At 36.6% G+C, this 27,059-nt stretch overlaps 1 protein-coding gene across 1 annotated transcript in view; it reads left to right on the plus strand.

The window, feature by feature from the left end:
- LOC139967465 (uncharacterized) overlaps positions 1–27,059 on the plus strand; it is a 43,299-nt gene that overhangs the window by 11,895 nt on the left and 4,345 nt on the right. The window contains exons 7-41 of the mRNA XM_071971315.1: positions 286–402; positions 1,296–1,424; positions 1,815–1,952; positions 3,177–3,302; positions 4,343–4,465; positions 4,959–5,087; positions 5,667–5,792; positions 6,298–6,414; positions 6,936–7,058; positions 7,420–7,548; positions 7,964–8,086; positions 8,655–8,774; positions 9,097–9,219; positions 9,766–9,894; positions 10,780–10,896; positions 11,448–11,567; positions 11,945–12,067; positions 12,725–12,847; positions 13,786–13,914; positions 14,733–14,855; positions 15,574–15,693; positions 16,329–16,451; positions 16,928–17,059; positions 17,763–17,885; positions 18,335–18,457; positions 19,583–19,705; positions 20,803–20,931; positions 21,258–21,380; positions 21,880–21,996; positions 22,708–22,830; positions 23,907–24,035; positions 24,310–24,426; positions 24,918–25,040; positions 25,634–25,756; positions 26,808–26,939. Coding sequence (XP_071827416.1) covers positions 286–402; positions 1,296–1,424; positions 1,815–1,952; positions 3,177–3,302; positions 4,343–4,465; positions 4,959–5,087; positions 5,667–5,792; positions 6,298–6,414; positions 6,936–7,058; positions 7,420–7,548; positions 7,964–8,086; positions 8,655–8,774; positions 9,097–9,219; positions 9,766–9,894; positions 10,780–10,896; positions 11,448–11,567; positions 11,945–12,067; positions 12,725–12,847; positions 13,786–13,914; positions 14,733–14,855; positions 15,574–15,693; positions 16,329–16,451; positions 16,928–17,059; positions 17,763–17,885; positions 18,335–18,457; positions 19,583–19,705; positions 20,803–20,931; positions 21,258–21,380; positions 21,880–21,996; positions 22,708–22,830; positions 23,907–24,035; positions 24,310–24,426; positions 24,918–25,040; positions 25,634–25,756; positions 26,808–26,939 — 4,347 coding nt within the window. The remainder of the gene's footprint in view (positions 1–285; positions 403–1,295; positions 1,425–1,814; positions 1,953–3,176; positions 3,303–4,342; positions 4,466–4,958; positions 5,088–5,666; positions 5,793–6,297; positions 6,415–6,935; positions 7,059–7,419; positions 7,549–7,963; positions 8,087–8,654; positions 8,775–9,096; positions 9,220–9,765; positions 9,895–10,779; positions 10,897–11,447; positions 11,568–11,944; positions 12,068–12,724; positions 12,848–13,785; positions 13,915–14,732; positions 14,856–15,573; positions 15,694–16,328; positions 16,452–16,927; positions 17,060–17,762; positions 17,886–18,334; positions 18,458–19,582; positions 19,706–20,802; positions 20,932–21,257; positions 21,381–21,879; positions 21,997–22,707; positions 22,831–23,906; positions 24,036–24,309; positions 24,427–24,917; positions 25,041–25,633; positions 25,757–26,807; positions 26,940–27,059) is intronic.

Genomic DNA, 27,059 nt, shown 5'->3' on the forward strand with positions numbered 1-27,059 from the left:
GCTTCCCGTGTTGAAAAATGTTAGTGTCTTCCTCCCGCCCTATACATTCATTCGCTCTTTCAAAGTCCATCAATATTCTGTATCTCTTTCATTTTCGGTTTAAAATATATTCACACTGTCCAGATATTTTTTAGAGCAAAACAGACAACAATTGTCACTCGACCCCCTCGCCAATACCGGCCGTCATCACTCTCCCGTAATGCTCCCGTATTCTAATGACTTGTATAGAAAAGTTTATCACGTGACACTTAGCTCATTTTCTTTAACCATTATCTGGCTTTACAGTCGATGCGATCTGTCAGCCGGACACGTGTCAAAATGCCGGTTATTGCTACGAAGACGGTTCATCCTACCAATGCATCTGCAAACCGGGATTTAGCGGTACTCAGTGTGAAAACGGAGGTAAGAATTGAAAACTGGAAGAAAAATCAATTATACTTTGAAACGTTTACATTTTACTCACAGCTGAGCTGCATTTTGAAATATCGACTATGTTTGCCGTCTATGTCATATTCAAAGTCAGTGTTGGATCGGCGCGTATAGACCACACTGTACGACTACGAGCTGTCTGGTTTTCGTGCCCTAGGTTTTTCTTGTGTGACTTTTCTGAAATTGTACCTGGAGATATCCATGTAACCTTAACTTCGATGTTTATTGACGATTTCATCGTCCAAAGCATTTCTTTATATAAAAACTTATAACAATTTAAGCAAATTAAATTAATAGGAAAACAAAAAAGGTTAATATGGTGTAGGTTACATCCTATCGTATCCTATCGTAGTATAAAGTACATCCTGTTGTATCCAATCGTAATATATAGTATATCCTATCGTAAGATTCAGCACATCCCATCGTATCCTATTGTAATAGATACCATATCGTATCCTACCGTAACATATATTTTACATCCTATCGTGACAGCACATCCTATCGTTATATATAATACATCCTATGGTAATACATAGCATATTGGTCACTGTTGTCATCATTCATTATTTTCCCGTTCTTATTATTTGTTCCCGTTCTTATTTTTTTTGATCAATTTATAAATATTATGATGAGGTTTATAAGTTAATCGCAGCCTTTTCGATAAAATTTAAAATATATAAGAAAATTGTTACTAAGTTAAAGTTAAAAAGTGAAAGTTCAAAGAAATATATGTTGAAAACAGTCAGTCAATAATTAGTTACAATAGGAGTTACTGCTTTGGCTTTTTTGCAATAAGATAGTTTGTAACACAAAAGATGCCCCTAATTCTACTATTAACTTACGAATATTTATCATAACATTTTCAGATTCAAAGATAAATCCTTGTGATTTATACCCCTGTTCAAATAATGGAACCTGCCTACAACGAGGTGATTTTAACGATTTCTACTGCGAATGTCCTTCACCATTCTATGGACGGGTGTGTCAATTTCAAGGTAAGTCTTAATTTCTTTCTTTTCTTTTTTATTAAACATTATTTTCTGTCTCCTTCATGTAAATTAGATTCTATTTAAAGTGTGAAATAGTCTTTGTAGAGAAGTCAAATACACGTTTAGTTGTTATACATGACTACTAATTTGCTTTCCGGTTTATAAACTCACAAAAGCTCTGCCTACTCCCCTACGTATTTTTTTGTTATATTATGTTTTCAGGCAGTGTAGTGGGGTGGGGGTGGGGTGAGTGGTTGAAGGTATAGTAGGGGCTTAGAGGGTTTATGGGACCTTGTAGGAATGATTAAGGAAAGAAGATCTCATGAATGAAGCTTAGTCATTTAATAGGAGGCGATTAAGTTAATAAAAAATGAATTATTTTATCTTCTCTTTAAGCTGCTGATGCTTGTGAATCCCACCCTTGTAAGAATGGTGGCTCGTGCAGTATCACTGGTAACATATTCTCTATTCTTGGCAAAGAATATCGATGTGTTTGCCGCGATGGGTTTTTTGGACCAAATTGTGAAGACCACGGTAATAGTCGTGTTTCTTTATTTTTTAGATGACGACAGTAGCCTCTGCACATTCCTCTTCTCAGAGTTTGCCGAGAAAATAGGGGTGAGGGTGGGGGGGGTATGGCATGTGTTACGTGATATGATGTCACACTGTTGATCGTTACGCGTCTTCCTTTGTGTTGTGCATAACAGTTTTATTTTTAACAGATTGATGTTCATTTTGAACACATGCCTTGTAGCTTTTAACCACATTTTAGCCTGGTAGTATTATAATAAATACAAGCTCTTAACGTCCAAAAATGACAGAATAATTCTAAAATCCTCTTTGTTTTCGTACCCTTTTAACTCATGGAGCAAAAGTGGCACTGGAGGATATAACCTTCAAGGAAATTTTGTTATGAAGTTGACATAATAAAAATGCTGACATCTGGATTTTAATGATCATATATAAATGGTTACTGTGAACTCAGCCAGGAGAACAAACGATGAGCAGGAGAGAAATCAGCTTTAAGACAATGAGAACTCTGGATTTTAATTAATACCAAATTCGAGTTCATTAAAACTTCTTTTGTAAGTTAATAAGCGTAGTCAAATCGAAAAGTTTCATTATGTTAGTAAAGAGTTTACTAATCAATAGTGTGCTATAAATATATGCATAGATTATAAAAGCTGTGCTGTTACATTCAGTATAGCTCCAAGTTACTTCTGTGATATTTTGCAACTAAAGATAGGCTAACTAGATTACAAATATCTTAATCAGCTTATTGTTCCTGTGTCTTGTTTGAAAACCATCGGGGACTGCAGCTGTCATCATGCTGCCCCCCCATTTGTGGAATACACTTGCAGGAGATATTAGGTCTCTGGACTCACTTGATCAGTTTAAGCATCATCTTAAAACTTATTTTTTTGCACATTGTTTGAAGATGTTTTCTTTTCTTGCTCTTCTTTCTTCACCTGTAAAACCACATTGAGCAACTTTTGTTTGATTCTGGGCTATATAAGACAAATAACTATAACTATTTATTATCATGATTATTATGATCATTATTGTAATCTTAGTTTGAAGAAGGCTATTTTATTAAATGACAGGGCAAAGAGGTCATTCATTACAATGATTGGACCCCATAAATCCCTTGCTGTGGCGTCATAAGGTAAAGTTCTAATTTCTTTATGATTTTACTATGAGTGTACAATTTTTGGTTGTTGTTGCCCAAACTTAATATTTGTTATTTCTTCATTTTAGACGAATTACCGTGTACTTCCGTCACGTGTGAACACGACGGTATTTGCAGCAATGACGAAAACACGGAGAATGGCTTCATGTGTCTTTGTACTAATTATTATTACGGAGAAACGTGTAGCTACGCTCGTAAGTTCATTTAGTATTCCATTACACTGTGGTTTACACCCCTCCCCCCTCCCAACAATAAACACACCTCACTCAATTGTCATAGCCACGACATTGTATAGATACATTATACGGAGGTCATGAAAGGACATCCAAAGAGTTACTGTCGTGTATTAACAAAAATGCAACATTCTTACAGTTTGACAAGAGTTTCTTTTCAAAATGTCACGTTTGGTATAACTTGACATGAGTCAACAACAACAGCAACAAAACTATTGTTGGTGATGTGTTGTCAACGTAAACAATTTAGCAGACAAGTTTACAATTTCTGTCAATATTTATTTAGTGTAGCGTAATTTGACAACTCAAAACTTTACATCTTTTGTCAAGTTGTCATGTTAGGTGTCAAGCAATATCCCAGTGGACAATTCGACAGGTTTTTTTTATGTCAAGATTAGTTTAACTTGGCAACTCAAATATATTTAATTGGTTTGACAAATGGTCATAATGATCATATATGTTACTGTAGACAAGATTTAACATATCATGTCGACAATATGACGATGAAATGATCAAGATGTTGACTTAGGTATAACATGAGTTGTCAAGAAATACCGTAAAACTTGAAATATTGTCAATGTATCTGTAAGAGAGCAGATCGACAGATCAATTCTTCATACTGGCAACGAGTGACAACTTGACAAATACCATGTGCTTAGCGTGTTGTCAAGGTCAGTGTGAGACAACAACTCCGGACGGGTTTGTCAAATTTAAGTGTCTCTACACCTTGTTGAGATAACAAAACATGTAAACATTTCTTTTAACGGGATATTGACTTTAGATATAAGATACCGTATTCAGTTAGTCTTAACACCTTTTTAAAATTTCATTGATTTAGATCAAATGTCCAATCAGAATAACAACTTTGGTATGATGAGACGAGACAAAACGACAAAACTTTTTGTTTTTCTAAAGAAATAAAACTCCTCACAATAAAGGGATGACACCTTATGTCTTACACTTATATCTTGAGGTATACACATACTATTATCATCATACAGTGTTTTCAATGTGCCATTACTCGCCATGCCAAAATGCTGGTTTCTGCGAGGACACGGTAGATGGAGAGGACTACAGTTGCAGATGCCATCTTGGATTTGAAGGAAATGACTGTGAGCTTGGAGGTAAGTTTAATCAGAAGTCTATCGCTGGGGCTTTGGGAAGAACATTTTTCCTCACTGATGATATCCATTATCAAAAGTATAATTTCATTTTCCGGTGGAATTTGGGGTGTTAAGACCACCACCAAGCAATGTGATTTATCTTTTAAGTTTTTCACATGCATATACCACTTCAAAACGCAATTTTTTTTTTTTTATAGTTTTGAGTAAGGGACCACCGTCATGCAAATCGCATAAAACTTGGGAGCCGTACATTCTCAGAGTCTGTGACAACACTTCATACATTGTTGTTGGTTAGATGTTACCGCACTAAACGGTACACCTCAAATATAACCCACCAATGGTGGTTTGGGAGCTACAGGTGTGTTTGTATCAGTTGAGCCGACCTAGAATTATGTCACGCGCATGTACGTACTTTAAATCGCGGATGCCCTACTTATAAAGGGACTGTCAGACAAGACTTTGTTTGTAAATTAAGTTTCCTGTCCCGTTTCAGAGGCAAAGTTAAACCCTTGTGACGCGGAACCATGTCAGACCTCTGGTGTATGCTACCAGCTTGGCGACTATGAGGATTACTACTGTCAATGTGAAACAGGTTTCTATGGAAAAGATTGTGAAGAACAAGGTAATTTTGTCAGCCTCCACCTTCTGCTAGGAACTGGGGGTAGCCTATATTCTGTCCTTTTTGATATTTTCTGTTATTCTTACAAGATAATATTACTTTCTTACATTTGCTTTCTTTTTATGGCTTCCTGGACAAACTGTGAATTATCTTTCCAAAACAGCCCTTTTGAATTAGCAAACGAATCTTCTTTGGCTTTGGCGTATCATACATTTGATTTATATGAGAAAAAAATCTTATCACAAAATCTCCATGCAGAAGCCAAAGACGGAGAAAAAATCTACCACCCTTGCATATCATATTTTATATTCCGTGCTTACACTACGGAGAGCCAAAACGTTCCATAAATGTCGAACAATGAAATGAAATGTTAAAATTAATATATATATATTTATATATAGGGATAACGGAAAAACTGTTATTTATATATGTATATATATATATATATATATATTAGACTTTTAAAAAAACATTTTAGCACGTTTATCTTGTCAACTTTTACAGATATGATTGGTCATTAATCCTGCTACTTTGTTCATTTTTTTTTAAATCTTATTTTCCTTTTGTGTTTGTGAATTTTAGCCACATCTGCATGCGATTCATCTCCATGTCAAAATGGCGGAACATGCGTGAATGGCGCTACTTTAACCGAGTTCACATGTTTATGCAGTTCTCCATATTCCGGAATCAGATGTGATCTAGTTAACGGTTGGTAGCTTTGCAGAGTTTGGTTCAATATCTTTTACTTTTTCCTTTTTTTTAATAGGTCGTTTGTAAATAGTATCCATATCTGTTGAAAACTCCTCTTCTGCTTTATATGCAAAATTCTGCTGAAAGGAAACTAGATCTGAAAACTGGACCGGTTTGGCATGATGACGTCATGTTTTGAGTTGACTTGAGTGAGTGAATTTCCTTGAAAGGAAATTCTATTTCTAGGGTGGGGATATTCCAGTTTGCTGGATCTAATTCCTTCCCTAAACTTAATGGCAACTTTTCTGCATCCTTGGGTCAAAACTACATTCTCTTATCATTATGTATGGCAAAAGATGTGAACTTTTCCAAATTTGGTATATAAACAGAGAAAATCATCCTTGGCAGCAGACCGAATGATATCAGCACGGCAACAGCACTGATTGATTTCTTTGTTTTCCTTTATAATATTTAAAATTATTCAAGCACATCTTCTTCCTCCTCCTCCTCATCCTCCTCACAGGAGTCGATCCGTGCTCCTCGGTGACCTGTGAAAATGGCGGAATCTGTCAAGTAACATCGACAGGGGCTCAATGTTTCTGTACCCGGTATTACTACGGAGAAATGTGTGAATTACCCCGTAAGTATAAAGTCTATTCTCCGCCGAAATCACATTTCTTCCTTATTCAAGATTCTAGTGGTATAGTTCCAACTTCTGTACCGTGTTTTGGTTTTTTACAACAACTTTCTCAGTGGTTTACATACGCCCAAGTTCATTAGGTTAACCATAGTTCATTCGTTTCTTGAACTTTTAATGAAAGTCAAAGACAACGACATATTTGGGTAAACCAAAATAAACTGAATCAGTGACTAAACAAATCAGTGACCAAAAGAAATACGTTTAGGAAATTTTTGTTTCACCTCCTGAATCCTAACTGCAATTATATATTTTAATTATCTGCAATAGAATATCATCTTTCATAAGGAAACGACAAAAAACACAAGAGAGAAATAGTATATTCTCGGCTGTCTGTTGGATAGCGCATAGGAAGCTGCAGGGATTTTGATACATTTACAACAACAACTAGGGTTTTAAGTTTATTTGCATGTTGATAACCCTTCTTTTTTTCATGTATACCCTGTTTTGATCTTCTTTGGTAGTGTATCCTGCGTGTCATTACAGTCCCTGCCTGAATGATGGTTTCTGCATAGATTCACCAGACGGTCGGGACTACACCTGTACCTGTAAACCAGGGTACGGAGGTTCAGAGTGCCAACTAGGGGGTCAGTATATGGTCAAAACGACTCCTTAAATGTTCAATGCTTCACTGCAAATCAACTTGAAAATGACTACTACATCAAACATATTCTTAAGCTACAATAATTTAATCTAAAAATAAAAGAGGCAATGACATTAGCTATAACTTGCTTCTCCAGGAAGACAGATTTCTTTTGTTCTTTGAAATTTGTATACAATAATCTCATCATTACTTTGAGCTTTATTCGCTCGCCCATGTTGTTTGCCCATAGTATACATAAAATATAATATACTATATGTTTATGATTTCTCATACATATATTCTCATACCAATCTGATAAATTGTTTCTCTGTTCTCATTTGTTCTTCTCTCAAAATCCAACATAGCACCTCTGGTTAATCCATGTACAAGCGAGCCGTGTGGTAATGGCGGTACCTGTTATAACAGTGGAGACTACTCGAGACATCTCTGTCTGTGTGTGTCACCTTACTATGGAGAAAACTGTGAAGACGAAGGTAATACTTTACCCTTCTTCCCCACCCCCCCTTCTACACCCCTCGCCTCCTCCCTATACTTCTCCGCTATGAAGTTGCATTCGTTATTATAAATAATGGACTATCAAAGTTTGCATAAGATATATTCCATTTTCAGTCTACCACATGAAATTATTTATTGCTTTAACTCTCAACTCATTACAACTATCCACACACCCTGCACGTGGTATAGGGTGGTATACGGAGTAAATACATACCATAACTTGTGGATACATACCATACATTATGACTCAATTTCATAAATAGCGGCTTCACCCAAATGATAATCAATATATCCCATAATCGTATATATATATGTATTTATATATATATATACATATATATATACGTATATATATATATATTCCATCAAATGTCAAATATCATTTTTCCTTAGCTCTGTCTCTTTGCGATACTCATCCTTGCCGGAACGGAGGAACCTGCATCACTACTGATGATGTCATTGGGTACCGCTGTGACTGCTCCCCGCCGTACAGCGGCACTAATTGTCAAGATCACGGTATGTAATTCTTTTAGTCTGTATACAGAAAGAGAAATTATCAGAAACGAAGAAAGCAGAAGTTTATCAGCAGCTACAACACCCTCAACAACAAAATCATAAACATTAACAACGACGACGATTACAAGAAGAAAATAGAAGGAAAAAAAAAAACATCGACCACTTGAATAGTAACATAAAGAAATAAAACTTACAATCACATCAACAAAACCAATAACTACAAAACAATAGTAACCAAGACGACGGCCATGAGGTTGCCAATAACACTAACAACTACAACAGCGACAACGATAATGATGTCAATAGTAAAATCAACAACAGCATAGAAAGCAACAACGACAACAATAAAACAACGACGACGTTCTACAGAAGAAAAACAACAATTAAAACAGCCGCAACAAGGAAAACAACAGTAACAACATCGACATAGAAACAGCAATGACAACAATAATAATAATAATTCAAACTTGATTATACGCATAGGCAACAATGTCGATAAAGAAATTATGTTAATGTACTCAATTCAGTCTATACAAAGGTCTATTGTTAAACTTCATTGTTCTAACAGATAACTCTGGATGTCTAGTAACACCCTGCGCTAATAATGGAATTTGTATTGATGAAATGAACGGGTCATACACATGCTTCTGTGAAACCTACTACTACGGCGATCGTTGTGAATTAAACCGTGAGTACAATCTAATAAATTAATGTTTATACATCTAGTCGGTGTGAGTACTATCCTGTGAGTACACTCCATGCATAACTGTATATAAATCCAGTCGATGTGTATACTGTCCCATGAGTACACTCAGTAAATTATCGTGGATAGATCAAGCCGTTTGAACTGTTCCGTGAGTACACCCTAGTACTAAATGTGTTTGTGTAGTTTCCTGTGAGTACACCCTATGAATAACTATATAGATCCAGCCTTTCATTTCTATTCACTTTAGTTTGATATTATTTGTTATGTTTTTAATATTTTACTTTTATCTTTCCACCATTTGTAGTGTTTCCAGCATGTCACTACAGCGTCTGTCAAAACGGAGCATTCTGCGAAGATTTGCCGAATGGTAGGGACTACAATTGTGTCTGCAAGCCTGGATTTAGCGGAACCAACTGTGAAATTGGAGGTAATAATATCCAATCATTTATCAAAGAAGTTTATAGTCTTATTAAACCTCAAGTCTCAGCTTTAGTTTGATAGTATTGATCAATTTGCATATTTAATTGGCATTTGCAAAGTTTGAAAAGAATTTGAGAGAAATTCAGGGACGTATTTCTGCAATCCCTCTTTTTTTCAATCTCCACGTCCTGGGATTGCCTTAACCCCTCGTTTTTCTCCCCCACCCCCCCCACTGCTGAAATGTAAAGGTGGGTTGGTATCATCATAGCAGAGCTAACGGTAGTGTTTATGGATTCTGAAAAGATATACCTTTTACCATTTAATCAACTGACCATTAATTAGCTCGAACATGGTAGGGGAAGGGGATCTGGTACGAGGTGGTGGAGGAGAAAAGTTATATTTTCATTAAACGATAGCTTACTGTGTTGCATTGGATAATTTGACTGAAGACAAGAATATACAATAACAAAAAATGACAAATGTGAACATTTTTGTTTAGTCGTTGAATGAAAATTTCTTTCTTTCTTGAATAATGTTTCTTTTCACGCATTAGAGTCCACGGGAAGACCATGTGAAGACGATCCATGTAATGGAGATGGGACCTGTTATCAGAGTAGTGACCTATCAAGCTATATATGTGTTTGCTTCGATGGATATTATGGTGACAATTGTCAAACCCACGGTAAGCATCGTTTTTATGACATAAGACGGAAGCAGGGGCGCAACCACTGATACTTCTATGGTGTGGGGGGGGGGGTTTGGAAGGAGTAGATAATGCCCCACCCAACAGCTTAAACTTACCCACTGACTGTCAAGGTTTAAGAAATTAAATCCCAGTGTAGGCATATACTACATAAATCTATAACAAGTATATACGGTATATCTAAGGCAGTTGAATATTTATCAACACTGCACCATTTTGCAAACTTCTAAGCACCCTTCATTTTATCAACATTTCTCAGGGGCTTTCCCACCCCTTAGGCCCCGCTCAAACAAAGTTCATCAGATAACATATAACCCCCCCCTCCACCACCACTGCCACCACCATTATAACATAAAAGGGTTTTTGCATACCTGGACAGAATGGCAACAAGTGTTAATTTGACGCCATTTTGTCTCCAATATGTTTGTTTCGAACACCCCGAAAATCCATCTTGACAACATTGGTTCTAGGTTTCAGTCCTAAACACGGTTTTGTGATAAACTGGCAGACTGATGATAAAACTCGTTTTAAACTTCACATGGAGTCCAAAATTAAGTTCGTCGCAGATCTGTCTATATAGGCTTTGACTTTGCTGACATCATAACATATCATCGGTAACCACTGGTTACTGCTAGTGATGTGCGCTTTATATCTTGTAGCTTAAAACCCCTAAGGAATGCCATCTGTTTCACAATAACTCCTTCACCGGGTGACAATATTTACAATATTACTCTAAACTTCATCAGTTTCTCCCTTATACTCTACATGTAGTGTACACTCCCTGTGAGGCTGCACCTTGTCAACATGTGGCAATTTTACAATACTACGCCAAACTTTAATATCTCCCTTACACTCTTTGTGTAGCGTACACCCCCTGTGAGGCTGCACCTTGTCAAAATGGGGGAACTTGTAGGAACAGCGGGTCTAGCTTCATCTGTACCTGTCAAGATGGCTACCAAGGGGCCAAGTGTGAATACACCGGTAAGTAGCTCGATATCAACCAAGAAGTAACAATTATTGACAGCAATATCACCACATCAGTCAAAACTAATTGAGGAAGTCGAAAGACGGCATATAAACTGTTGTTCATATAGCATTAGAAATTATTTCGGTGGGACCGTCCAAAAAAAAATTAAGTAATGATCTCCACCACCTTTATTTCCTCCGTCACATTAAAGATTTCTGGAATGGACTGAAAACCAAGATTGTTGTTTGCTTTTTTGTAGATAATGCTAGAAATAGTATACTATTATTATTATCGCAAAAAATGAGAATAAACACTTAGTCCTGTTTTTTTTTTAAAAAGTTCTTCAATATTGAAATGAATTTAACTATATATGGCACCAAAATCACTTACTGCACTTTCTAGTTTACTTTTCCACATATAGACTCACAAAAACTTAATTGTGTCGAAATATCACGTCTTACTGAAGTGAAATTCAGTCGGCTGTTAGGTACAGCCTCGCCAGTTGGTAAAATAAATGACATATAATTAGTTGATTTCGAATTGTTTAGAACTTGTTGTTTTACAGTTGATGGACCATGTTCTTCCTCTTCCTGTGAAAATGATGGTTTGTGTATCGAGAATTCGGATGGTGGATTTACTTGTCATTGTCTGGGATATTACTACGGCGACCTTTGTGAAAAATCGTGTAAGTTTTTGGCATTTCCTTGTTTTCTTGTACATTTGCATTAAGACAGTTTAATGTGCAGAAGTCAACATAAAAAAAACAAATGAACTCAAAAGAGATAATACATAATATTGACAGATATGGTATTATATATATATAAATATATATAAATATCTATCTATAAATATATATATACATTTATGAAAATGTTTAGCTTCCTTGAAGCCATCCACAGTTAAAATGAAATTTTCAATACATTTTGTCTTTTATAGTAGGCTTTCCTGGAATACACTTGGATTCTTCTTTCAATGTGATTATGTTAACGAAAACTACATTTTGAACATCAGATACTATGTCGCGTTAATTCCGTTCTGTTTCATATTTTTTATTTCTCGTAGTGTTCCCAGCTTGTCATTACAGCCCCTGTGTAAATGGAGGCGTTTGCCAAGATGCAGAAAACGGCAGGGATTACACTTGTGAATGTGCTGGCGGGTTTTCGGGCGTAAATTGTGAAATATCAGGTAAAAATGTGAACAATCCACAATGAACGATCTCATGGGTACATATAAGCTGTTTGTCAACATGAATGTGTCATTTTATGGAACACTACTGATGTAATGCATTAACATGCATAGCTAGTAGGCCTCATTTGTATATACCGTAATTTATTGTTATTTGATCCTCCACATAAATTTGCATATTATGTAAATGTTTTATGAGCATATGTATCCATATAAATTAAAGTTATCTTTTCATATCATATTTTTTTCTATCTTATTACTTTCATCAGTTTAGATATTAAATTCATAGTTTGGATTAAGTATTAAAGGCTTCTTATAGTAATTATTTAGATAGGCTGGGAGAGCGTGATGGCGGGGTGTTGTTGGGCCAGTGGCTGAATTCAGAATGGGTACAATAAAGAGATGTAACATTTAATATTCAACATTTAAGTAATTACAATAAATTAATTTATGAATCGGAAAGATGGTACAATATTTTCTTCTGATACTTGTAAAGTCTTGCAAATGATTCAATGAATTGCTAGAAATTTAATAAAGGAAGAAGAACAATTTTTGTTAGAGTCCCCTTACCTATCACTTCCTATTGAATTTCGATAGATGAGTGTCTGGCCCTCACACTTTAATTTCAGTTGCTGTAGAATCTTCATTTATTTTTAGCACTTTCAAGCTGTCTCAATGGCGTCTGTCAAAACGGAGCATTCTGTGAGGATGACCCTAATGGCATGGACTACACGTGTACCTGCAAGCCTGGATTTAGTGGCACTAATTGTGAATTTGGAGGTAATAATATGTATAGTGCCACTATAGTGGAACAAATTGTGAATTTTGGAGGTAATAATATAAATAGCGGCACTAATTGTGAATTTGGAGGTTATATTTTGAATAGTGGCACTAATTTTGAATTTCGAGGTAAAAATATGAATAGTGGCACCAGTTGTGAATTTGGAGGTAATAATACGAATAGTGGCACTAATTGTGATATTGGAGGTAATAATATGAATAGTGGCACTAATTGTGAATTTGGAGGTAATAATAAGAGTAGTGGCACTAAATGTGATATTGGAGGTAATAATACAAATAGTGGCACTAATTGTGATATAATGATTTGAATTTATAGTGGCACTAATTGTGAATTTGGAGGTAATAACATGAATAGTGGCACTGGTTGTGAATTTGGAGGTAATAATATGAATAGTGGCACTACTTGTGAATTTGGAGGTAATAATATGAATAGTGGCACTACTTGTGAATTTGGAGGTATAATAATATGAATTGAACACTTGTTGCATATTTTCGTTATATTATGGACCCTTGTCAGTGAATGTACACACTGTTAAAACATGATGGTTTAACTCTCACTTAACTTTCCCATTATTCCAAATTTTCATAAAATATTGGAGAAAGCGTATATATCATTTTCCCTTATTGTGTTCACGTCTATAGGTTTTGGCAAGTATAAATTTTAATTTTTGGTTTTGTTTAAGTAAAGGATATATTTTTCCTAGCATTAACAGAGAAAGATGATTTCAGTTTCTTTAATTCATTCCTCGGCCAAAAGTTATACAAAGAAAAGAGTGGCGAAAGAATTGAAATACATAGCAGCTATATGACTTCATAGATTGATGTGTGTTAGTTTCTAATTTCTTATGACAGTATTGTGTTGGCTATAAATACCATTCTCTTAATTAATATCAAATATTTTGCCCTTGTAACTTTAGAGTCAACAGGAAGACCATGTGAAGACGATCCATGTAATGGAGAGGGGACTTGTTATCAGAGTAGTGACCTATCAAACTATATGTGTGTTTGTTACGATGGATACTACGGCGACACTTGTTTATTTCACGGTAAGAACTTTAAATGACAGCTAATAGATTCATCCTTTTACTGCAATTTGAAAATTATAAGGTATTCATCTAAATCGAAACAATACACACTCTTTAATATTGTTAGAAATTAATCAGTTTGTAAGGATTGTTTTAATTTCGTACATTAAAATTAAGGATGCTGCTAATCATGGTAAGAACCTGCGATTACTTCCAAACCTTGATATTGAAAGCTTAACACTTTAATATGTATATAAACGGACATATTTTATAGAGATTATTCCATGGAAAATGAAATAGATCTAAACATTCTCAAAGGCTTATTTTGCGATATTTCTATAACAAAGCAAGGGTTAGGGTACATCACATTAATCAGCTGACATTCGAAATTGTGACGTCATCTCGCCGTATCACATCATTCTTTCTCAGAAACTTAATGTTTCAATTCAAATTTACATTTGAATCTAAAGATTTTTCATCACACAGCTCAATTTTAATTTGTTTCTACACTCGCAATTTAAAGTAAAAAATATCTGCATACAGCAATATGAAAATGAATATTATTATAGATTTAATTTATACAGCCACAGGGACATCTAGAACCTGCCTCCTTCATTTCGCTCTTTTTTTTAATTCAAGTATATTATGAAACGGGAAATTGATTATTCTTTATCCCATATTTCAGGGACCCTCGGATTTTTCCAGGTCCCCTAATTGACCCTTGGCCCAGGAGTTCAGACCCTGCTGACACCCCCCTTTCCACTGATACAATATGTTCATCATTCCGTTTTCAATTTCATTAATGAATTAACATAATTTAATTGTCTTTTTTTCTAAAGCTTACAGTGCTTGTGACGTAGAACCTTGTCAAAATGGAGGAACTTGTAGGAACACAGACGATCGGTCTGCCTACACCTGTACCTGTCAAGATGGCTACCAAGGAACCAAGTGTGAATACAGGGGTAAGAGTGTGAATACAAGGGTAAGAGTGTGAATACAGGGGTAAGAGTGTGAATACAGGGGTAAGAGTGTGAATACAGGGGTAAGAGTGTGAATACAGGGGTAAGAGTGTGAATACAGGGGTAAGAGTGTGAATACAAGGGTAAGAGTGTGAATACAGGGGTAAGAGTGTAAATACAGGGGTAAGAGTGTGAATACAGGGGTAAGAGTGTGAATACAGGGGTAAGAGTGTGCATACATGGGTAAGAGTGTGAATACAGGGGTAAGAGTGTGAATACAGGGGTAAGAGTGTGAATACAGGGGTAAGAGTGTGCATACATGGGTAAGAGTGTGAATACAGGGGTAAGAGTGTGAATACAGGGGTAAGAGTGTGAATACAGGGGTAAGAGTGTGAATACAGGGGTAAGAGTGGGTGGACATCTTACCCTTTACGTCATACAAACAAACATGTTATTTGTGGTTTCAGGCAACCATCAGTCATTCTTCTGCATTACATTCACATGTTTTCTTCTTCCTTTATCATATTAGTCACTGCTGACACGAAAATATGTTTGAAAGATATGGACTTTGATCAAGTGATATTACACTTTAAACTGCAAATTCTTGCTCAGAATAGCATTTGCTGACCTAATATGACTTTGCTCGATATCTGAGTAAAAGGGAGGATTGATAATGGGGAAACTTTCATTGAATATTTTTTTTTTACATTTTTTCTTATAGTTAACGGCCCATGTGCCTCCTCTCCGTGTGAAAACAGTGGTTTGTGTATCGAAGAATCCAGTGAAGAATTTTCATGTCACTGTCTGGGTTATTACTATGGCGACCTATGTGAAAATTCATGTAAGTATTCTGTTGGAATGTATCGAAGGAGATTTGTATACACCTAATACCATATCGAGGTCAAACAGTATATGCAAGATGTTACACATGGAGATTGATCTGTGCCCCGCCGGTGTGTGTGTCCGGGTGGGGGTGGGGGGTTAACAGGGCCGCCTTTTGAGATTGGGCTGACAAGCTCAGCTTTATCATAACAAGATATATGAACACGTCATGAAGTATGTTCAGACTTTTAATTGATTTGAGGAAGTTTTGTTTTATTTAGTTAAACTATAATTTTAAATACAAACTTTTAAATTTTCTATCGGTTTTCTATACGTATAAAGGTCAATATTGTTCTTTTAACATTAGGGAAAATTCACAAGATTATTACAACAATTTCAGCATACCACATGTCCAATTTTCGACGTAAGCATATTATACACACAACACAGTAGCTGAATTGCTATATGGGAATACTTTTTGCCTATTATCGCACTCTCTATACATGGTCACCATTCGTTTAACAGGGTTTTTGGATTTGTCACAGTTGTTTTTCTAGTGAATATCCAGTATTGTATTTTCACTATAATAGTGACTTTTTCGTTGATTTAATTAATTGTTTTCTTGCCTTTTGATTTTTTGCTATTGATATTCAGTGTTCCCTGCATGCCACTACAGTCCTTGTGAAAATGGGGCCGTTTGTCAAGATGCCGCAAACGGCAAAGATTACACGTGCGATTGTGTACGGGGTTACTCTGGCATACATTGTGAACGATTAGGTATGTTCATCATTATTTATGAAATTAGTCATTCTATACATAAATCGTATACAAACTGTTGTATTTTATCATTTCCTATTATTATATAGGCTATCATGTTTTTTGTCATATATTTTCATAATTTCATTCTTTCAATCCGGTTGATTAAATTTTCTATTTTTGCCTTTTGGAATAATCTCTCTCAAGATATATTTATAATAGTACTCTTTCAAGATTGGACATAAGTCTACAGTCACTTAATCATATATATGCCCTATGTTTGAAAGAAAAATCTTATTACTCTTCACATTACCCATGCCATAATAACAGCCATTATGGTTTTATATCACTTCACTTCCTTAACGACCAATGTCTATTATGAAGTCAGAGTATTCAACATCTCACAAAGTGTAATTCATCGTATATAGATATAATATATTACTTTTGTCAATCTATGACGTTAATACAATCTGTGGAAATCTCTATATTGACTACAGTGGAAGCGCCAAGCCCATGTCTGATAGGGTCGCCATGTCTGAATGAAGGAGAATGCCTTCAAAGGGGTGACTTGGAGGGCTACATTTGCGAATGCCCGTACCCCTTTTATGGCACGCAATGTCAGCTCATCGGTAAGTGGTCAGAAACAGCTTTGAATATAGTTTTTAAGAGTGTCTGGCTTGTAGGTCAAGGGTCACGAATGTGTCGTATACATCTCACCCACAATGCAGCATCGCCATGCTGATATGTCAAGATTCCGTGCAAGCGATAAGGAATGGAAGCACCGGAATGTAGTAAAGGTGGGAATGGGGGGAGGGGCTAGTGGGAGGGGGTAGTGAGAGTTATTAGGCGCCCAGAGTAACATTGGTACCTTTTATAACTGGATATGCCGATCACATGATTTCCTGAGGGTGCTAATCATGTAGGGTGTGGGGAGGGATGGGGTAGCATATAGTGCGTTTAAGGGTTTTGATCTCAATATTGTGGATAACAATTATTGTTTAATTTAGCAATAGAATGGATGGTTAAAAAAAATAATGTAAATAAATAAGAAAGAAACAAAAACAAACAATAGGTCATGAGAATTTGGTTCCTAGTTGGGGGGTAGAAGGGGTGGGGGGGGGTTGTACCGGGATTATAAGCTTGATGGGATGGAAAATGGTACTTCTTTGCAATGACTTCACTCCTGAAAATAAAAGCATACTAAGCTGTTCGTTCTCCCTTTGCTTACTCAATTTGAAAATAATTAAAGAAGTAAAAAAATATCGGACAATTCACTAATTGTTAGATTAAATAAAATAGTTTATCTATTGTTTCTATTTGTGATATACGCAGCAACGTCACCCTGTGATTCCAACCCATGTGCGCATGACGGAACTTGTACTGAGACTATGGATGGGACGGACTTCACCTGTGAATGCACTTCGGGATACTTAGGAAAGCGCTGCTTGGAAAATGGTGAGTATGGCTTCAACCAATCAAATTATAGGCATATTCTATATTGATATAAATATGCAACAAGGACATGCATTTAAGCAATGTATAATCAGCTATACCATGTTATGTTTTTTGCAAATTAATTTATAAAGGACCGCCCACTATAATTCATAAGTGAAGGAATTTTACTTTTGTGAACGAACCATATTTTGGTAATGTAACGTCATAATTTAAGGTATGACGTAATTCAATGGAGAGCCCTTTCACTTTACCAATGTACGAGGAACAAAATCATCCCCCCCTCCACCCCCCCAACCTCCCTCCAAAAGAAAAAAAACTTTGTTGTGGATAGAATTGTTATTTTTATTAGTATTTTTTAGTTTGTGTTATTTATGTAAATGACTTACGGTGCGAACATAACTTTAATATAACAAACATGTCTTTTTATAACTATACTTTCTCTATTATAGCGGCTTGTAGCTCTCAACCGTGCGCTCCCGGTAAAGGAGTCTGTCTGGCTGCTGAGGATTACAGCCAATCTTATGTGTGTTATTGTCCAGCATATTATCATGGACAAAACTGTGAAATGTCTCGTAAGTAAAACAAATACAATATTTGATTTCAATGAGAATGACCTCAAAGGGTACTTCCATGAAACAAAAATATGGATGTGTTTTATTATTTGATGAAACATAAAAAATATGGATGTGCCCAAAATTGTCACCATATTTGTTGAATGAGATAACTGAGTTATAATTTTGTTAAATAATGTTAAAACAATGAATGACGGGGGACATTATTGAATCACTTCCAAGAACCCTCCCACACAAAAAAATATTCAAAGGCTTCAGGAAGACAAATATTTGAGTGCTGTGTGTGTCACTGTAGCTGTTCCAGTTTTCAAGTTATTGATCTTTAATAAAAAAATTCTGAATCTCAGAAGTACTTGTAGAAGGGATGGATGACTTTAATCACAAAATTAACTTTGATATTTTTGTAAACTATTCAAAGTACACTACTATCAGTCAAGCTTGTATTTCTATGACACTTTTGAATTTCTGAAAATAATTACCCCTTAAACAAATGAGGTTCATCAATTAAAGGGACTGAATTACTGAGTTTAATATACATTATCATTCGGTCAGTTTCACAGATGCAACTTAAACCTCAAACAGAGAAAGAAGATATTTTTATGGCCTCAAATGACATGTTTATGATACACTACGAATATATCAAGGAGAGATGGCAATGAAAGTCATGAGTTTGCTTTACCCCTGTTTCACATAGTAGCAATAAATACGCCTTGTGTAAAAGGGTGCTCATTTGTTATTATGAAATAAGGTTGATGATGAGTCGATGAGGGCTAATTATTAATGTTTTGTTTTATAGGCATTCAAAACATGGCATCAGTTTTAACATCATAAAGAACAGAATACCCTTAGTTGATGATCTAATGGTCATTGTGTTAGACTTAATAAGCCAGCCGCTTTAATTGTTGGATCTCATATGTTTGAAGGGTCATTCTCAAAATATAAATTTCTGCCAATGGTCATCCTCTTACGGTTGGGTCGTGAGTGGTACATGGCGGGGGAAGATTCAAATAATGAAATACACCCGTCGAACTATACTGAATGTAAAAGATGTTCATGTACCTGGGTGTTTAGATAGCAGGGTCCGGAATTCTCAATTTTTTTTTTACTTGTTCATTTTCTTCTCAGTTTTCCCCAAGTGTCACTACAGTCCCTGTCAAAATAATGGCTTCTGTGAGGATCATGAAGACGGTGAGGGTTATTCCTGTCGGTGTCTGCCAGGATTTTCGGGTCGAGACTGTGAACTGGGTGGTAAGTCAAATATTGCACCATCATCATCATCATAATCATCAGGGATTTACGCAGGGGGAGGGGGGGGGGCAAAGCAATGGGAACAATTGCTCCCCCTTTGAGCACCTCGAAAAATTTAATTTAACTAAAAGTAGAAAATATAATTAAATCCCTCTTTTCAGGTTGAAGGAAGCTAAGCGACCCTTCTCAATCTTTCTCCTGAAAGTTTGTCTTCTACGTAATACAATACTCTTATTATTGCTTATTTCCTGAAACGTCCCGGGCATTTCGGGCACAAATTTCCTTTGTAGATCATGGTGCTTTGTTCAGTGTAATAAAGCTCCCATTTGTGTGAAGTGCATCTATTAAAATTCTGCTCCCCCCCCCTCAAATTTCTGGCTCAACCCTGATCACCATCATCATTAATCTAAGTGAGTGTCTAAAGATGGTTGTGGAGAACAACCCCTTCCCGGATATATCCTATTCCCTAGGGAGATGTCATACAAGGGTTTAATGTCATTCCATATCCAAGATCCAAGACTAGCAAGTCCGAGTATGACGTCACAGCGTTTGATCAACTAATGTATCTCATTATCCAACTTTATTTTTCTTTGATATGTGTTAGCATTTGCTATATGTAGCAAAATAACACGGACGTATACCTTGTGGACTGTTGCATTAAAGGGGGGTGCGGGGAGGTTGGGGGCAGAGACAGGGTGGATAGAGAGGGGGTACATACGTCTGTAGCTCTGCAACCTCCTGCAATTAAGAATTAAAATGAGATTAAAGTAACTTAGCAATTAATAATCATTTATCATAATCATTAATAATCAGTTTTTGAAAACAGTTGTTACTCGAATCATCAGCTGATTGGACCAAAGACGTCAGTTATTGTAACTCTTTAACAAACGAAAGGACCAGTCCATTCGATTTGGACAAATTTGTCGCCCACACCCTTTGCTTACGTACGCAGACTGATTATTGAAATATAAGAAAAATTGTGGGATACCGTGGAAGGGCATTTGAATATATTACACCAACAAATTGCCAGTAAACACAAGCAGCTACTTTTAGTTTTAATTTGTAAGAATAAGTCGTTACCTTAATTTATTTTGTAGTTGCAACTGAAAGACCTTGCACCGAAGGTACCTGTCAGAATAATGGTCTGTGTCTACAACGAGGAGACTACCTGGACTACATTTGCAAATGTGTCTCGCCCTATTATGGATCAACATGCGAATACATGGGTAACGTCATTCATCCATTTTTACTAGTGTAACTCGGTAAGGCATAGCTTACCTTCACCGAGACCCTCCTGTGCGGTATTGTGGAATGGCCTGGGATGGGGGGGGGGGGAGAGGTGGACGGAACTGTTGGGCGTTGGTGTCGGTATAAGTCTAGGACACAATTTATTCGAAAATATCCTACATAGAATGCCAGGGATGGGGGAGAATAACAGGTTTTTTTTTTTGGTATGCGTTGATTCTGGTACGTTTATGATTATATTTATATCTCTACATATTAGGGTAAAAACTAAAGATTATAAAACAGGGAATTTTTTGTTCTTAAATAGCGCCCACAGCCTGTGCCGCAGATCCCTGCCAGAATGGAGCTACTTGCACTGATGATGTCTATTCAGACGGCTATAGCTGTGCTTGCCAAGATGGTTTCATGGGTACAGATTGTGAATATAGTGGTGAGTTGTCAAAATATAATCATTAAATAAACAATAAAAAACAGCACTTTTCTACTTTAACTGGATTGAACATTTCAATCTTATTTTTGACTAAATATAAGCAAATCAACAATAGAAACTGATTGGGAGGTTATAAAAAAATTTGAAAAAGCATCAAAGCATCAAAAAGCAAAAAAAGGGGTTTATTTTTGGGGGGGGGGGATTCTCTTTGTATGTGTGTGTGGATAGAACAGTATTCGAACAAGTGACCTCAGCATAACAAGATAAGGGCTCTACCTATTGAACTACTCATCCCTTAGGTCAGTTAGTTTGACCGAAACACTCGAGATGAAAAGTTTCATATGTGCTTGCATCTTTACGTACACCACAAAAACAAAAGTACATGTGGAAATACTGTAAGATCATACTAATTATATTTACGGGTCGTTCTAGTGACCCAGAGGTAGTAGTATTTATGAATATTCATATATAAATTAATACATTGTCCTCTCCTATCTAGTGACCTCTCCGTGTGAAGCAAATCCATGCGAACATGACGGTGTCTGTGTTGAAATGGGAAGCAATGCTACTTGTTATTGCTTAAGTTACTACTATGGAGAATTTTGTGAACACTCACGTAAGTTGTTTTTTTTCAAACATAAATATTGGAGAACAAGCAGACACAGTTAAAAAGTTTTAAACATCTCAATACACGAATGAAAAATATTTCATTTCATTTCATATAATATTACACCAATAAAGAAATTATAAAGCAAAATATTATATGATTTGGAGCCACATTTTCCATCACAACATTTTGTTTATAACATTGTCATAATTCAATATACGGTGCCTGATGTCACGAGGAACTGAACTATACACTGTCGTTACGTACCGGTAAATAGAAATGAAGCTAAACATAACCCATGTCAAAAATTTCAAATTTCAGATGAACATTAATCTGGTTACTTTGAATGTATATCTCACTATCCATGCTCAAGCTTTTTGTGAATTACAAAATGTGGTTAGTGAATGAACAAGTTCATGTGCTGCGTATTTAGTCATTAAAGCGTCCAAAAACATCCCATGTGATGCAAGTATGTCCTGGAAAAAACTTCTCTTATTTGCTTTATTTGGAAGTTATAGTCGTACCTCCTCGCCAAGCCCCTACCCCCCCACACCTCTCCACCCTCCCAGCTGAAACTAAGTCTTTACCGTCCAACAGCACTACAAGCATAAGCAGAGATTACAATTTAATTAATGAACTATCCACATCCCCCAGTTCCATCTTCATCCCCCACACCACACAATGTTGTTAGGATTTAAAACCAGTCTTTCTAATTTGCAGGTTTCCCTCCATGTCATTACGAGCCGTGTCAGAACGCAGCATTTTGTGTCGATCATGAAAACGGGAAGGATTACAGCTGTACTTGCCCACCTGGATTCTCTGGGAAAGACTGTGACGTTGGAGGTAAGACAACCTAAGCGAGCCGGGGGGGGGGGAGTGGGCCTGGGGGTTAGTTGGCCATCGAGCGATGTACTTGGACTCAATGATTTGATTGGATGATTTCGAAACTAAGCTGAGAAAAATGTGACAATTGGCAATTATAGCAAAATACGTATATTTCGAACATTTAACCAGTTGCATTACAAGCAATGCAACCTAGCATCTGGAAGGTCGTGGGTTCGCACCCTGGACTGCCAAAGTGAAGTGTGGTGGGATTTTCACACAGAAGAATCCGCGGTTTCCCATATGAAATGGTCTTTCAAATTGGAAAAAAAAAATCAAAATGATCTAAAGCAGTTAAGTGGATAGCCACCCGATGAGATGGTATAAATCTACAAGCCTTTCAGTTTCTCCCAATTGTTTTTTTGTCTTTGTTGTTCATATTCACTTCTGTAAAATGATCACCTGATTTGTGGAGGGAATATGTCTAGTTCGGTTTATAGTGTGGAGGCTTAGAGGCATTGAAGACTCGCCCCAAACTGCGTGCCGCCTCTGAAAAAGTTAACTTTCCGTTGCTTGCAAGTGAAGTTTTCTGCTTGTCGCTATAAAAAGCAGACAGTGATGAAACGTGATACCTTGTTATCTTTAGCTGGACCTGAGATGTCCATCGCTGTATCGTTTGTATACTGTGCTGTGGGTATTGACCGCAGCTGTATGTACTGACTGTACACTAGTGTCTAATTACCGAAGATAGCAAGCCGTGTGTGTATTTTCTGGGATCGATGGACACTTTTGTTACACCTCATTTGAAACTAGCTCAGGTTACCGCCATTGGACGTTTCTTTTTGCGCAAGTCTTCACACCCTTTAAGAAACTGATGTGACTTATTAGTCTTTTCCACAGTAGCCTACTGCATATTGTATTAACCTATCCAATATAAAATCTAATGAAATATAGCTAAGTATATTTTCAACCGTGTCTTCCTCGTCTTCAGTTCTTCATTGCTATTTATGAATATGTAATCGATTATGCAGTGTGTGTTATTAAACATTTAATACAAATTCATTGTTTTTACTTCCCCCCCTTATTTAACGACACAGATGCAATCCTCAGGCCTTGCGATACCCTCGATTGTAGTAACCACGGTAACTGTTACCAACGAGGTGACTATTTGGAATACACATGCGTATGTGAAGATATATACTACGGCAGAGATTGCGAACTGGAAGGTAAAATGAGTTGCTTTTTATTAGGGTGGGTGGATGTGGTGGGGGGATATTAATATTTTATTTACAAAGATGATATTTTTCATGTAATAAACGTGCGTAAACAATTAAGTTACTGCTATGCTAATGAGTTTTGCTATAATATGCAAAAGACTTGTGCATACACATATAGATCAGTAACAGTGATAATATTTTGTGTAAGTTCGGGTGTTTGATAAAGAGTTACCAAAAACAAAAACGGATCCTAAATGTAATCTTTCCTCTTTGTATGCATTAGCTACCTTACCATGCGATTCAAACCCATGTCAAAATGGAGCGTTTTGCGTGGATTTGAGCGAAGAATACTTATGCATCTGTCAGGACGGTTACAGCGGCCAGTCTTGCGAATTTCACGGTAAGCATTATCTTCAAAAACATCATCTTGGCGCTCCATAGCATGGTTAGACACACATTGGCATCTTTCGAGTGGCATCAAGAGCTAAGTTGGGACCCGGGGCAAGGGACCACTTTTGGCAACCCTTCATCTCTCCTTAAGCCCATAATTAAAATGATTTAACAATATACTTTATCCCATGTTTCCCGCATCTCTTAGTCCTGGACCACTTCGAGACTACCTCTGACCTCCCTTTTTTTCAGGGCTGTAAAACACACACACGTACACAGAGATATAACACCAAAGTTCATGTCCTGATAAAACAGTTACCCATTATTTCTCCCAATCTCGTCACCATATAATGATTTTCTCTTTCTTCTGGAAAAAAAATTAATCATGGGTTGCAAAATTATGCAGGAGATGGATAAAGATTTATTTAAATCATCTGTTTACCAATATTTATTTGCATTTATTATTATTATTATTAATTATTATGATTTTCTTCCATTAAGATGAGTTGCCATGTGCCATAAGACCTTGTCAATATGGTGGCGTTTGCCTAAACTCCGATGACGGAAGATCATATGTCTGTTACTGTACGTCATACTACTTTGGCGAGCGGTGTGAAAATCCTTGTAAGTGTCGTTTTCATATTTTTGTATTTTCGTATTTCATATTTTCTCCTTCACTCTTCTTCTTCTTCTTCTTCTCCAATAAATTAGCTATAAATATTTACACATCCATCTATTTATAAAAACGTATGAGGAAGATGATATGTAAAACTATCTGATTTTCAAGATACATCTTTTCTACATACAACAAGCAAAAAAAAAAAAAAATTGTTTTCAAAAATCAGGAGATGAATTCATCTGATTGTAACTTTATCAGAAGTTACTACTGAATCAGAGAAGCTTCATAGAATTGGTAAGGACTTACGCTCGTTTGATTTGATTTATGATTTATTCGACAGCTTCAAGTTTTAAAGGAATGACTAAATTTAAAATGAACAAATGGTGCGTCCACGTGGATCCTATCGGTGGGATGGGGGAGATCGGTGGGCAAATGGGGTGGGTGGGAAGGGGTGGGTCAGAACAGTCTATAATCTAGCGTCAGTTACACTTTGCCCCGATGAAACCACCTACACTCCCATGCAACCCTCCTCACGTCGCACCAACCTCAACCATCCCTGTAAACCATACAAGTTATAACACTCAACTTTTACATGCAGTGTTCCCAAGATGTCACTACAGTCCGTGTCAAAATGGCGGATCCTGTGTGGACTACCCTAACGGAGAAGATTATGACTGCTTGTGTAGCGACGGATTCTCTGGCAAGGACTGTGAACTCACAGGTCAGTAGTATGCGTGATTAGCGTACTCATGAATATTCATTTATCTTTCTGATCATGCCACGTATTTATCACCATCTAGGCATACATTTAAGGGTACATCCAAAGGGTGAATAGTTACACAGAAGATGTGTACAATTTATTGGGTGGATCTTGTTGGAAAATTATATTCTATTTAACTTGTTAAATCAGGGTTGTCCAACCTACGGCCCGCGGGCCACAGTCCGGCCCGCCGCAGGGTTGCGTCCGGCCCGCCAGAGATGCTCTACGGTGCGAAATTTTAGTGAGCAGATTTATTGATAACAATTTGAAGCTATATAATCAATCATTCGAACCTTCTGGGTCCAAAAAAAAACTGCATACAGGTTAGTTTGTGTGACACTCTCAGCGGAGGGGGCGGGGCGGCTGGACTTTATTCATCTGTTTTATCAGGAAGGAAAATAAATCAGTGTGCTCCGCGCGCAGTGCTCACATTTTGTTGCCTTGGGCTCTGGACAAAAATCGAGCGTAGGGTTCATGCGGCCCCCCCCCTTCATCATAATCATTCCATGTGGCCCTCCTCTGCAAAAGGTTGGACAACCCTGTGTTAAACACAACACTGAGAATTAAAGTGAATGGGTTAAGAATGCTTTGGACAAGCACTTTAAGCATTGTAATTGGGTCTGAGTGTTTGTTTCTTCAGTTTTTTTTTTATGGCTCTCCTATAGGGTCCTTGATGGGGACTTGAGTGTCCCTCCTGATCCTTTTCTTTTTTTACTGAACTAAACTAATATCAGAATGGAAATAAATTCTAAACTAAATTAATTTCTGAGAGGTGACCCTCACAATTATCCTCAGAATGTTCCGGTGAGAATTAGACAAGAAAAAAGCCTCATTAAAATCCAGCTTCTTAAATTAAAGGCAAAACCAAAGCAGTACAAGATAAAACAAATTTAATCATCATTTGACACTGGGGGAGGATATTTTCTCTTCGAAATATTCAAAAGTAATTTGTTTCAGATATAATTGAGGTGAGGTGATTTTCTTTTATTTAATTTTTCTGTTCTTTTTACAGCTGACTTTTCCGTGACTTCATGTGAAGATGTTCCCTGTCTCAATGGGGGTTCTTGTCTCCATGACTACGAGTTAGATGGTTACTTCTGTTTCTGCCCATCGCCATTTGTAGGATCAAGATGTGAACAGTTTGGTGAGTTCCGCGATTATAAAAAAAAAACATTGTTGCTAGGCAATGGTCTTTAAGTATGGTGGCCCAGAAAGGAGATTGAGAAATAGATACAATAATAGTGAACTGAAAATTAATGTCACG

The sequence above is a fragment of the Apostichopus japonicus genome, chromosome 5 (assembly GCF_037975245.1).
Source record: "Apostichopus japonicus isolate 1M-3 chromosome 5, ASM3797524v1, whole genome shotgun sequence".
In the NCBI taxonomy this organism is placed as follows: domain Eukaryota; kingdom Metazoa; phylum Echinodermata; class Holothuroidea; order Aspidochirotida; family Stichopodidae; genus Apostichopus; species Apostichopus japonicus.